The 14,690-nt window shown below is 44.6% G+C and overlaps 1 protein-coding gene across 2 annotated transcripts in view; it reads left to right on the forward strand.

Annotated features, from left to right (window-relative positions):
• Positions 1-14,690, forward strand: part of LOC120939985 (telomerase protein component 1-like) — a 119,646-nt gene that overhangs the window by 13,824 nt on the left and 91,132 nt on the right. For both annotated transcript variants that reach the window (XM_040352481.1, XM_040352490.1), the window contains exons 4-7: positions 9,333-9,467; positions 11,074-11,235; positions 11,471-11,635; positions 12,265-12,336. In XM_040352481.1, coding sequence (XP_040208415.1) covers positions 9,333-9,467; positions 11,074-11,235; positions 11,471-11,635; positions 12,265-12,336 — 534 coding nt within the window. The remainder of the gene's footprint in view (positions 1-9,332; positions 9,468-11,073; positions 11,236-11,470; positions 11,636-12,264; positions 12,337-14,690) is intronic.

Below are 14,690 nucleotides of genomic sequence, written 5' to 3' on the forward strand. Positions count from 1 at the left end.
GCTGTGCAAGGTCCTGCGGCATGGAGCAGGTAAGAAGGGGGGGCCTGCGGGACTTGGTTCGTCAGCAGGCTCTCCAGGGGGATCTTTTGGGGGAGTTTGCCTGAGTATGCTCCTGCATTGGCAGTCTGGGGCCACTATGTCTGTGTAAGACAGGATGGTCTGTGTTGTTACTCCCCATATGTGTGATCTCCCTGGTCTATGTGTTGCAGGTTCTATATGGCTGGGCGCTAGGTGGGGTATTAGTGTGTGCCTACTCTTTACCCTGAACTAGGGAGGTGTCTGGGCCTACCTGGAAGTTCTTACCTGGCCGGGTGCCGTGCGGATGTTTCCTCTGTGTCCTGTCCATTTCTCCAGCGTCTCTGCAGCATGCTGCCTCCACCATGGCCCCCCCCGTGACACGGGCACGCGCGCGGGCGCGTGCACAGCGATATATATATATATATAAAAAAAAAACGAAATTCGCGCCGTTTTTCAGAGGGGGGGGGGGCGGGACGTTGGATCTCATAAGAGGAAGGGGCGGCCCTTCCTCTATGCTGTATTAGCTCAGTTTGTTTCTGAGCTCAGGAGAGGAGGACACAGAGCGGCAGCAGTGCAAGCCTGATGCACAGTGGCACCCGGTGGCGCAAGGGAGTATTGCAGTTCTGACAAACAGAACTAGCTTTTCAATCTAGCCTAAACAATTCCTTACAGCAGGTGGATTCTTGCAATTTCTCTTGTGGGGAGACAATGTGATTCCATTGAAAAGGGGGAAAAGGGACTCAGGATCCAAAAATCCCAAAAAATTAAAAAAAAAAAAAATATATGCATAATTGAAAAAAAAAAGACAAGAAAAAGGGGGAACACATACTGGTCTCCCCATTGGGTTTTTTGGGCATTAGTTGTTCACTACTGTCCCCTTAAAACCGCATAGTTTTTTCTCCTACCTACATCAGTTGGTTGTTGTAAGTAGGGGTACCTCGGTATTGTACCATGGCTTCCAAAGCATCAGGATCAGGGGAAATGGCAAGAGGTGCCAGAGGACAAAAGGGTTCCCCCTCAGATTCTGAAGGTTCGAGTCGGGATATGCCTGTACTCTCCCCACAAATTATTCCAGTAGTGGGTGCCTTGGTTGAGCCATTAGGGGCGTCTGGTGCTGAGGCTAGATCAGATCCACCCAACCCTGTGTTTGTCACAGAGGAAATGCTAGCCCTTTCCTTAGGGGGACTAGAGAAGAGATTGGCAACTATGATAGTCAATTCCATGTCGGGCAAGAAGCGGACTAGGTCTCCGTCACCTGGGGGTGTACCCCCAGATGCTGAGGTTCTCTCCCGTGGAGAATTAGAAGCTCAGGAAAATCATTCAGACCAGGACCATGAGGGTTCAGGGAATGAGGAGTCTACTTATGAGGAGCCAGTCTCGGCCTCCCAGGCAGAAAGTTTGTGGATTCAGTCATTGACAGACATGGTCCGCCTGGCATTTAAGTTGCCCTTACCAGAGCCTCAGGCTTCGGCGGTATCATCCTTAGGTTCATTGAAAGCGCCTTTGAGCAACGCTGTTTTTCCGGTCCATCCTCTTTTAGAGGAACTGATCTTTCAGGATTGGATACGACCAGATAGAATCTTTTTACCACCTAAAAGATTTTCCATCATCTACCCTATGGAAGAAAAATTTTCCAAGAAGTGGGCTCTCCCAGCTGTGGATGCCGCCATCTCTTGTGTAAATAAATCTTTAACTTGCCCGGTGTTTAAAGAACCGGTGGATAAGCGTTTTGAGACACTTTTAAAGGCATCCTTTGCTACGGCAGGTGCAGTGATACAGCCAGCAGTGGCTGCTATTGGGGTTTGTCAGGCGTTAACAGACCAGACAAAACAGATGCTTAAAGACATTCCTGCCCAGCAGGCAGAAGAATTATCGGATATTCCTAGAGCCCTGTGCTTTGCGGTGGATGCTATAAAGGACTCCATTCAGCAGGCGTCTCGTTTGTCACTATTTTTAGTACACATGAGAAGGCTCTTATGGTTAAAGAACTGGGCGGCTGAGCCCCCATGCAAAAAACTTCTGGCAGGTTTTCCCTTCCATGGAGGTCGACTCTTCGGAGAGGATCTAGATAAATATATTCAGACTATATCGAGTGGCAAAAGTACCCTTTTACCAGTCAAAAAGAAGTTTCGGGGACCTGCGTTCAAAAGGCAGCTCTCCCCTATTCCGGGGCCCTCCAATTCCAGGCAGTATCGACGGCCTCCTGCGAGATCAAACTTTAGCAATAAGTCGCAGGGACAGGCCTCTGGGGGCAAGAAGCAGTGGTATCGTAAGCCAGCAAAGCCAGCCCCTAAATCTGCCTTATGAAGGGGCGCCCCCACCCACAAAGGTGGGGGGAAGGCTTCGTCTTTTTGCGGAGGTTTGGGAAGCCGATATCCCCAACAGATGGGTCCGGTCTTCCGTGGCCACAGGCTACAGATTAGAGTTTCTAGAGTTTCCTCCACCTCATTATCAGGAGTCAAGGGTACCGAACGATCCAACAAAAAAGGCCTCTTTACTGGCGGCATTGGATCATCTGCTTTGCCAGGGCGTGATAGTAGAGGTACCAGCCCAAGAGCAAGGGCTAGGGTTCTACTCCAATCTGTTTACCGTTCCAAAGCCTAACGGCGATGTCAGGCCAATTTTGGACCTAAAGGGTTTAAACGTTTACCTAAGGGTTCGTTCTTTCCGGATGGAATCTGTTCGGTCTGCAGCCGCCGCACTCCAGAAGGACGACTTTCTGGCGTCCATAGACATAAAGGATGCTTACCTTCATGTGCCAATTTTTCAGCCACATCAAAGATTTCTCCGCTTCACGGTGGCCCAGCGTCATTTCCAATTTGTGGCGCTCCCTTTCGGGCTGGCTACGGCCCCCCGGGTATTCACGAAGATCCTAGCTCCGATCCTAGCCAGTCTAAGGATCCAAGGGGTCACGGTCCTAGCCTACCTGGACGACCTCCTAGTCATAGATCACTCGTCTCCTTGCCTGGAACGAGCAGTGGCCCTCACGGTCCAGTACCTCGAAAGGTTCGGTTGGATCCTAAACCGAGAAAAATCAGCATTCCAACCCACAAGACGGTTGGAATACCTCGGCATGACATTAGACACAGAGCAGCAAAGAGTGTTCCTGCCTCTGGTAAAGGTCGAGGCCATCAAAGACTTGATACATCTGGTTCTAAGCAAAAGAGAACCAACTATTCGCCTATGTATGCGACTACTAGGCAAGCTAGTGGCCACGTTCGAGGCGGTACCTTACGCTCAAGGCCACACTCGCATCCTACAGGCAGCCATTCTGTCAGCATGGAGCAAGAGGCCACAGGCCTTGGAATTTCCTTTGCCACTCTCATCAAGAGTTCGGCAAAGTCTGTGCTGGTGGTTAAATCCTCAGAATCTACTGAAGGGAAAATCTTTCAGCCCCGTGGCCTGGAAGATAGTGACCACAGATGCCAGCCCGAGGGGCTGGGGAGCGATCTTGGATGGTTGCACTCGCCAAGGTACTTGGGCACAGGCGGAGAGGCAGTTGCCCATCAATATCTTGGAGCTCAGGGCTGCTCGGCTAGCCCTCGAGGCTTGGACAGCCAAATTGCAGGGGTTCCCGGTGAGGATACAATCGGACAATGCCACAGCTGTGGCATATATAAACCACCAAGGGGGGACCAAGAGTCAGGCAGCTCAGAGAGAGGTGAGCTTGATTTTCCTGTGGGCAGAAGCTCATGTGCCCTGCATATCGGCAATATTCATTCCCGGGGTGGACAACCTGCAGGCGGACTTCTTGAGTCGTCAGACTCTGTCGCCAGGGGAATGGTCTCTGCATCCGCAAATTTTTCAGGTAATCTGCCAGATGTGGGGGATGCCGGACGTGGATGTCATGGCATCGAGATTCAACAAGAAGCTAGACAGGTTCATGTCCCGGACTCGGGACCCTATGGCCTGCGGAGCCGATGCGTTGGTTTGCCCTTGGCATCAGTTCAAACTCCTATATGCCTTTCCCCCGCTACAGTTGCTACCCCGCCTGTTACGCAGGATCAGGGTGGAGCACAAACCAGTCATCCTGGTAGCTCCAGCATGGCCCAGGAGGGCATGGTACTCACTAATCCTAAAGATGGCAGTGGGAGACCCTTGGACGCTTCCTCTACGGCCAGACCTACTCTCGCAAGACCGATCCTCCACCCTGCATTACGACGTCTAAATTTGACGGCCTGGCGGCTGAATCCCTGATTCTCAGGGGTAGAGGGCTGTCTAGGCAGGTAATCTCTACCCTGATCAGGGCTAGAAAGCCGGTCTCCAGGGTGATTTATTACAGGGTCTGGAAGGCCTACGTAGGCTGGTGTGAGTCCAAGAAATGGCTTTCCCGCAAGTATACCATTGATCGAGTGTTACGTTTTCTCCAGCTAGGAGTGGATAAAGGCCTGGCATTAAGCACAATCAAAGGACAGATTTCAGCTTTGTCAGTGTGGTTTCAGAGGCCGTTGGCCACCCACTCGCTGGTTAAGACCTTCATACAGGGGGTCTTACATATTAATCCTCCGGTTAAGTCACCACTTTGTCCGTGGGATTTAAATCTTGTTCTGTCAACTCTGCAGAAACAACCTTTTGAGCCGTTGGCTGAGATTCCTTTGGTTTTACTGACAAGGAAGTTGGTATTTCTGGTTGCAATAGTTTCCGCCAGAAGAGTGTCAGAATTGGCAGCCTTATCTTGTAAGGAGCCATATCTTATTTTGCATAAGGACAAGGTGGTTCTCCGTCCTCATCCTTCCTTTCTACCAAAGGTTATATCCAGTTTTCACCTGAACCAGGATTTGGTACTACCATCCTTCTTTCCGAAGCCTACTTCCAGAAAGGAAGGGTTGCTGCATACCTTGGATATTGTCAGGGCCATGAAGGCCTATCTTAAAGCTACAGAGAAGATTCGGAAAACAGATGTGTTGTTCATTCTACCGGATGGGCCCAAGAAAGGGCAGGCAGCTGCAAAATCCACCATCTCGAGATGGATTAAACAGTTAATTACTCAGGCCTACGGCTTGAAGAGGTTGCCTCCTCCTTTGTCAGTAAAGGCTCATTCTACCAGGGCCATGGGCGCCTCCTGGGCAGCACACCATCAGATCTCTATGGCTCAAGTATGCAAAGCAGCAACCTGGTCTTCAGTCCACACGTTTACTAAATTTTACCAGGTGGACGTAAGAAGGAATACTGATACAGCCTTTGGGCAGGCAGTGCTGCAGGCTGCAATTTAAGACCCTCAGAATCGGGGGCACCCTTGAGTTAAAATTTAAGTTTAATTTTTCTCGACTAAGTTGGATTTATTATTTGAGTATACCTCTAAATTAAATCCTTTGTCTTGGGAAGATGTCTCCCTCCCCTCATTAAAAGCATTGCTTTGGGACATCCCACATAGTAATGAATATGCCGCTCTGTGTCCCGTGATGTACGAGAAAGAAAAAGGGATTTTTAATACAGCTTACCTGTAAAATCCTTTTCTTGGAGTACATCACGGGACACAGAGCTCCCACCCCTCTTTTGGGGAACATTTTGGGAGGCATACTGCTTGCTACAAAACTGAGGTACTCCTCCTATGGGAGGGGGTTATATAGGGAGGGGCACTTCCTGTTTGAGATTGCCAGTGTCCATCACCTGAAGGTACTCCATATAACCCACATAGTAATGAATATGCCGCTCTGTGTCCCGTGATGTACTCCAAGAAAAGGATTTTACAGGTAAGCTGTATTAAAAATCCCTTTTTGCCTTGGGTGCTGACAACCCACGTTACGAAAATAATTTTTCTGTTAGGGTGAGAACCACTGCACTAGATGATAAACTTCTTGGAGGATATAAAAAAAATGTACAGTTTAACAACTAGCGAAAATTGGAGTGAAACACAATTCAAGCTAGTACATCGAGCTTTCATGCCCATCTTGATTGATAATGCAGATCCCTCAGCCTTAACTTGTTCTTGGTGTGGCACCATATGACCCACACAACTTCGAAGAATGTGCCAAGATATCTACCTTCTGGGACCAAATTCTAAACTACATAAATACTACAGTATATTGAGGATACAAATCGACAAAGATCCTAAGATCTGCCTTTTTGAATGTTTTGGCCCTTCCTCCTCATCAACATCCTTAACACCAGTTACAATACCATAGTCTTCACTATGTTTGTTGACGGCTCGCAGAACCATATTAACCGCTTGCCTACCAGCTCATGCCGATATACGTTGGGAGAATGGCTCTCCTGGGCGGAACCCTGTATGGGTACATTGTACCCTTTAAGAGCCACCAGAGGGCGCGTGCGCCAGCACAGGGATTTCTGTGTGTAAACGCACAATTCTCTGTTCTGTCAGGGGAGAGGAGACATATTGTTTTTTCATACTAAGTAGGAACAACAATATGTCTCCTCCCCAGTCAGTCACATCCCCATACAGTTAGAACGTTTTGGGGGATATTTATTATAGCAAAAAGTAAAAAAAATATATATTTTTTTTTTCAAAATTGTTGCTTTTTTTTGTTTATAGCGCAAAAAATAAAAACTGCAGAGGTGATCAAATGCTACTAAAAGAAAGCTCTATTTTTGGGGAAAAAAAGGATGCAAATGAGGTACAGCATTGCATGACTGCGCAATTGTCAGTTAAAACGAAGCAGTGCCAAATTGTAAAAAGTGCTTTAGTAATGAAGGGGGTAAAATCTTCTGAGGCTGAAGTAGTTAAAATCTTTGACATCACCTATTGCTCCCAAATTAACTATGGAGAAAAAAGAAATGAAATCCTTGCTGTATATTGAAAAACTGGGCACAATAACAAAAGCTCTTAACTCTACAAAACCTTTTTACCAATGGCAAACATTTGTGGAACCATTTTTTTTTTTTTTGTATACTGAATGGTACATTAAAACAAATATGAGTAATTCTCTAGGCAGACTAAGAATTCAAACAAGTGATTCCTAGTATCAACAATTTTATCTCCACCGAGTGTCTGCGGAAATTCTAAGGACCTCCAACACCACAATACTATCAATGAACAACTGTTACTATTACTTTATATTATTACTAATATAAACAAACAATGCAATAAAAATATACGGTATGCAACAAAATGTCCAAAAAAGTGCGGGAAATATGTAACTCGGTCACAAAAATTAAATCAAGCAAAACATGAATAAACTTGTAGGTAACATGGTCCCACAAAATAAAAGTCCCAATTAATAATCAATATCCAATGAAGAAAAGTGTTCACAGTACCAAAAAAAAATTCAAGTAAAGTTCTCCAGTGTTTGAGTGAAACCAGACATGCAAAGCTGCTTACCAAATATAATAGATCTCAGTACTGGAGATGTAACTAGCCTCATAGTATAGGAAGCACTAAAACATGTTTAATAATGGGATAATTCACTTACACTAGCAGAAGTAAGGTACACAGGGCCAGATTCATGTACTTTTACGTTGGCGTAACATATCGCGTTTACGTTACACCGCCGCAAATTTTCAGCGTAAGTGCTTGATTCACAAAGCACTTGCCTGTAAACTTGCGGCGGCGTAGCGTAAAGCGGTCCGGCGCAAGCCCGCCTAATTCAAATGGGGCGTGTACCATTTAAATTAGGCGCGTTCCCGCGCCGAACGTACTGTGCATGCTCCGTTTTGGAATTTCCTGCCGTGCTTTGCGTGAAATGACGTCGCCCCGACATAATGTTTTGAACGGCGACGTGCGTTACGTCCTTTCGTATTCCTGGACGACTTACGCAAAATAAAAAAAAATTGAAATTCGACGCGGGAACGACGGCCATACTTTAACATGGGCTGTCTATTTTTACACCACCTAAATAGCAGCCGTAACTTTGCGACGGGAAAAGCGACGACGTAAGAGAATGCGACGAACTCGCGTATCTTCGTGGATCGCCGTAAACAGCTAATTTGCATACCCGACGCTGAAAACGGCCCAAACTTCACCCAGCGGGCGCCGAAGTATTGCATCCTAAGATCCAAAGGCGTACGAAGCTGTACGCCTGTCGTTTTTTTTGGCCAAATGCCATCGTATCTTTGTTTTGTTAATTCAAAATAAAGATACGACGCGGCAAATTTTAAAGTACGCCAGAGTATGAGCAGATACTCCGGCGTACTTTTTCAGTGAATCTGGCCCACAGAGTATAGGTGTGTGGGGTGACGTCACTCAATCAGGCTCCACCTGACATGTCTTACCCAAAAGGGCTTTCTCAAAGAGAGGGGGCTTGTTTTTAACTATTTTTAATATACTAGTATTATACCTGAGATAACATTTGTTAAAGTGGAAAGTTCTCTTGAATAAATGTTCTGCACTGTAAACTAGCCTACACTGTTTTGGGCATATTGTGCTTAAATTACGAAAAGTAGAAATTTCATTCCCACTGTCAGTGTGAACCTGGGCTTACAGAAAAATTTAGGGCCAGTTCACACCACATGCAGTCCAGTGCGTTTTTTTTTTTCTGCATCAAAAATGCATGGAAAGTAGGTTACATGGTTTTCAATGGCATAGTTCACACCAGTGCTTGCAGTTCCAGAAAAAGTAGAACATGCTGCATTTTTCCTGCACTGGACTGTCCTGGAACGCTGTAAAACGCACTATAACGTACATAAACGCACCAAAAACTCACTGGAACATACATGTCCTTATGTAAGAAAAAAGAGGAGGAAACGCATCCCAAAGGCACTGGAACACATCTAAAACTCATCTGGAACGTATCTGGACTGCATTTCTATGGTGTGAACTGGCCCTTAGGGGGAAACATGCAACATGTTCCAGCTCCTGCCCCCTCTTTCTCCAATAGCCCCCTCCCTGTTACAGCAGGGTGCCCCTGCTGTCACTTTTTCTCCTTGCATCCGCTGTCCTGTGAATGAATAAACTATGAGCAGCAGATGGACTTAGTTTGTACTGATCAGCGCTCCTGCAGTTCATTCACTCTTAGTTCATTCACAATGCCTATAGACCTCCAATAACAGTCCATACAGGGGTACGGGTAACAGCTGTAGGCAGTGTGTGTGTAAGTCTAATATTACAATTTTTTTTATATACAAACATGGTGCATTTCTACTCCGTAGACTAGGAGCCTTAAACGTACAGTAAATGGCTTATGCTGCTGAAAAAGGTCAAACTACGTCATATAGGTGTACCCTAAGGTCAATTTGTTTTAACTATTATCCCTAAAATTGTACAAAGGTGAAATAAAACATAAATTTAAAACCTTGCATATTAAAAAGTGCAAATAAAAAAATGGCCCAAACTAGTTTCCCTTTAAAAATAATGCGCTGACCTTTCAATGTCCATTTCCTATTTTGCAGCAAAAATGTTTCTTTGCCTTTTCTTCTAGATGGCTTTAATATCTGCAGTTTGCTGTTCATTGGTCAATTCACCAGCCTTCTCGGACCCCTCAGATCTGACCAGGGTTGAAATTCAGACCTTGTGTGAAGACATAGCAAGAATGGACCCAGAGTTTGTTCTGAAGGTAAGAGGATCAGCAAAAGGTATTATGCCGCGTACACACGACCATTTTAAATGGTCTAGAAAAAAACAACGTTATTTTTTCAACCCGATTATTGTTAAGCCTGCCTTGCCCACACACGATCATTAAAAAAAAATGCTAGAGCAAAGCGCGGTGACGTACAACACGTACGACGGCACTATAAAGGGGAAGTTCCATTCGGATGCTGATTTTGTGTTAGTAAAAGTTTGGTGAGAGACGATTTGCGCTTTTCAGTCTGTTACAGCGTGATGAATGTGCTATCTCCATTACGAACGCTAGTTTTACCAGAACGAGTGCTCTCGTCTCGTAACTTGCTTCTGAGCATGCGCGTTATTTTCACGTCGTGAAAGCCTACACACGACCATTTTTTACAACGTTAAAAACGACAACGTGGAAAAATGACGTGAAAATTTAGAGCATGCTCTAAATTTTAAAGGCTATTATTAACGTTGCGAAAAATGCTCTGGAGCCCACACACAATCGTTTTTAATTACTTTAAAAAAAATGTAATTATTCACATCACAAAAAAACGTCATTTGTACGCGGCATAAGAGCCAGTTCACACAAGTATATGATGCAGAAAACCCATGTTCCATGCACGTTTCAACAACCCACGTTCAAAATGCACTGCACTTGCGATCTGCAGCAGGTGTCAGTTTTAACATTAGGACACCTCAAACACATGCAGTGCATTTTCCTGCACCAGATTGCATGGTACAGTAGTACATGCAATCTGGTTGCTATGCATTTTTAAAGTAGCACATGCACTACTTTTTGGTGTGGTCCAGCATGATTTCAGCTCATTTAAATTAAATTGAAATTGCACTGCACTGCACTCTGATCGCATGTGAATCACACAGGAACGCACACCGCTTTCCTGTGCAATTCATGGTGGGAACCGGCCCTGAATACTTATGTGTTTACCAATTATATCCATAAAGTAGGCCAAATACTTGCGTTAACTTTTGGTAACTGCTATACAGTTTGGTGCATAAGGAATTCTTAAAGTGGTTAACACAAATTGTTAAATGGCTGGCAGCCCCTCTATTATAGAGAGGCATGTAAATACCTTTTTTAGAGCTCAGGCCGGTCACATGACTCGCGGCTGCTGAACACTTTCGATACATGTATACTGCATGATGGGGCTGAGATCTCTCTGACGTCAGCCAAGGAGGTCACATAACTTGGCCCCTCCTGCAGTAGCCCTGGGGACCAACCGAGAGTTGTGACCAGCCTGAAGATCTCTCTAAAAAGATATTTACATTCCCGTTTTTAAAAAGGTTTATACAGTGTGGTATGCCTATCTATAATAGAGGTGCTGCCAGTGACCATTTATAATACTTTATTTTTACTAAAGGGGGGGGGGGGGCAGAGACACGGAGCTGACAGGCAGGAAGGGAATGAGGGGGAAAGAGGAGATTTGAGGAGAGCTGTGGATGATGGAGGGACATACAATGCCCACAGTGGTCAGGTCTCAGCCCTGGTTATCGTGGTCAGCACAGAGGGGGGACACAGGAAGTATATATATATATATTAGGCTAATAATGCTTTTTCTTTTCCTTTTACATGTACTTTGTTTGCACTGTAGATTGCATTGTACACTCGCCAGGAACTCAATATTCGTAGCACTGCAAACTTCCTGCTAGCTGTGGCTGCATTCCTGCCAGCCTGTCGCCCACACCTGCGCAGGTATTTTTCCCCTTCTGTTCAGCTTCCAAGTGATTGGATGGAAGTACCACGATTGTATCAGGTATGTCCTTGACATCTTAATGTAGTTCTCATCTATTATTTTTATATAAGTCTATATTGTCTTTTTATAATACCAATATAATAACTACTCAGACTTTTATAATGCTTGTTCTTAAACATAATATAATGGTGCTTGTTGAACTAATTGCTAATTAAGCTTTTATTAGTTGCCAGTAACTGTCTGGAATTGAAGTTTTGGTGGGTTTAACATTATTTCTGTGTGATTTTTGACTTAGAGTCTGTCAGGAAAGGGAGATAACCTGGCTTCCCTGCCACATTGTCTCCGCCGAGCTCTTGCACTCAAGTTCAAAGAATTTAGTGAATTTCAGCTGGCAAAATACAATACACGTGTACAAAGAGGGAAGCGTGATGCCAAGAAAAAGAAAGAGAAAGAAGTCAAAGTAAGAATGCTTTTGTCGGAAATTTTTACAGCTTCTTAGCGTGAGAACGTATTTACTGGATGTTTTAAGATTCATGTACGTTTGCTGTGGACGCGTGTTCTTACTGCAAATGTTTTGCTAGGAAACGGACATTAAAGATGTGGAAGGTACTTTAAAAGTGCAATACTACCTGAAACTATGTGCCCAATAAAACTAGGCTATACTTGCCCTTTACCTGTTGAGGTGTATATATTTCCAAGAAATGGCACATAGAGGTCATTACTGTATATGTGTTTGCCCACTTTCTCTTATGTTGGCTAAATGCCAACGGAACCCAGACAATATATAGAAAGGTAGAGATGTGGCTTGTCATAGGGAACGATTAAGCCCCGTAAGCAGGGCTAAACATGTCAGAGGAGCATATCAAGGAGGAGTTTAGGTTAAAATTGTAGCTTCACCTTTTCTATACAGTGGCCAGGTTCTGGTGTGCAGCATTTTTACCTTTTTTTTTTATCTGTCACTTAGCCCGGATGAGCTTTTTTGGAACATTGGCACCCGATCTGTGCTTTTTGACTGCAGGGTGAAGTTTTGCAGTGCTTTGAGCTCCTAGTTTTTGTATATGGGTCACATAAAAAAATCTATTTTTTCAGGTTTCTAAAGTCTTGAAATTTGGTAGAAAATTAAGAGCGGTGGAGTCTTCCTTAAAGCTTCTCCAGAAACAGGTTGGTTCTTCCACAGCATGTTACCATGTATGAACTGAGATTTAATGTTGATAAACTTAAAGTTATGCACTTGGGGGCTAAGTATATTCATGCATCATACATAAGAGGTGAATACAGCTGTAGGAATCAATGGTCGAGAAGGATCTGGGTGTTCTGATAGATCATAAGCTTAAAGGAACACTAAAGGTTCGTTTTTTATTAGATCAATTGATTGCTGTAAGCTAGAGCATTTAAATATCACTTACCTCGTTTTTCCTTTTGACCTCCAAAGTACAGTAATCCAGGTTTGAAAATGCCATTTCCTGTCACTCCTCTTCTTGCTTTCCACCAGCATCTGAGCTGTTTTGCATGGTGGAAAGCAGAATGTGCTCACCCCCTCCCTATGACTACAGCCCTGCGTGAAGATGCTCTCTTATCCCTCACAGGCATGGAGGCTAAGCCTAATGGGAACTGTAGTTCCCATTAGGCCGTGATGTAGCAAGAATGAATGCGCACCGCAAACCAGGAAGTCAGTGACAATAATGATTCAGGAGTGATGGAGGTGAATAAAACAGCTCGATTTCAACAGGTATCAAACTAGTTATAATGCAAAACATTACTTTTTACTTTATCAGCTACTGTCAGACTTTAATTTAAGAGGAAAATATTTTTGTCTTTACAACCCCTTTAAAGGGGTTGTACACCCTTGTGGTTTTTCACCTTAATGCATCCTATGCATTAAGGTGAAAAAACTTCTGACACTGATCGGCCCCCCAGCCCCCCCCCGTTTTACTCACCTGAGCCCTTTGATTCCTTGGCGGAGACGCTTTCTTCATCTCTGCCCAGGGTCCTCGGCTCTTGATTGGATAGATTGAAAGCAGCACAGCCATTGGCTCCTGCTGCTGTCAATCAAATCCAAATGATGTGGACATCAGGGGGCGGGCCAAGTCTGGCATTCTGTGTCTATAGACGCAAATGCTGGACTCGGGAGCGTGGCCTCAAGGTAACCCCTCGGGAGAGCGCATGTCCCAGGGGGTTTACTGATGCGAGGAGGAGTCGCGAGCGCCTTCAGGGGACCCCAGAAGACGAGGATCGGGACCACACTGTGCAAAACGAACTGTACAGTGGAGGTAAGTATGAAATGTTTGTTATTTAAAAGACAAAAAAAAAAAGGTTTAGTGTCACTTTAATAATATCAGGCAATGCCAAGCAGTGGTTCCCAAAGCAAGCAAAGTCCTTTCTTATATTAAGAGTGGTATAGACTCCAGAGATAGAGAGAGATATCTTTTTACCCCTGTACAAATCATTAGTAGGACCTCATCTGGAATATGCAATTCCGTTTTGGGCTCCAGTTCACAAAAAGGATATCGGGGAACTGGAGAAAGTGCAGAGAAGGGCAACCAAACTGATAAGAGGCATGGAGGAGCTCAACTATGAGGAAAGATTAGAGAAACTGAATTTATTCTCTTTTGAAAAGAGGAGATTAAGGGGGAATATGATCAACATGTACAAATACATAAGTGGCCTATATAGTGAATTTGGTGTTGAGTTATTCACTTTAAGGTCATCACAGAGGACAAGGAGAGACTTAATCACCAAATATGGAAGAGCTGTAAAAATGTGGAATATACTCCCTCAAGAGCTGGTTCTGTCCAGCTCAGTAGATTTCTTTAACCACTTAAGGACCGCCTCCTGCACATATACGTCGGCAGAATGGCACGGCTGGGCACAAGCACGTACAGGTACGTCCTCTTTAAGTGCCCAGCTGTGAGTCGTGGGCGCGCGCCCGCGACCCGGTCCGAAGCTCCGTAGGATAAGCGGACCTGATTGCTGCTGGAGTCCCGCGATCGGCCCCCGGAGCTGAAGAACTGGGAGAGCTGTGTGTAAACACAGCTTCCCCGCTCTTCACTGTGACGCTGTCATTGATCGTGTGTTCCCTTTTATAGGGAAACACAATCAATGACGTCACACCTACAGCCACACCCCCCTACAGTTAGAAACACAAATGAGGTCGCACTTAACCCCTTCAGCGCCCCCTTGTGGTTAACTCCCAAACTGCAATTGTCATTTTCACAGTAAACCATGAATTTTTAATGCATTTTTTGCTGTGAAAATGACAATGGTCCCAAAAATGTGTAAAAAAATTCCGAAATGTCAGCCATAATGTCGCAGTCACGAAAAAAATCGCTGATCGCCATTAGTAGTAAAAAAAATAAAAAAAATAAAACTATCCCCTATATTGTAAACGTTATAAATGTTGCGCAAACCAATCGATAAACGATTATTGCGATTTTTTGTTTACCAAAAATAGGTAGAAGAATACGTATCGGCCTAAATTTTTTTTATTATAGCAAAAAGTAAAAAATATTGCATTT

The sequence above is a fragment of the Rana temporaria genome, chromosome 1 (genome assembly GCF_905171775.1).
Source record: "Rana temporaria chromosome 1, aRanTem1.1, whole genome shotgun sequence".
In the NCBI taxonomy this organism is placed as follows: domain Eukaryota; kingdom Metazoa; phylum Chordata; class Amphibia; order Anura; family Ranidae; genus Rana; species Rana temporaria.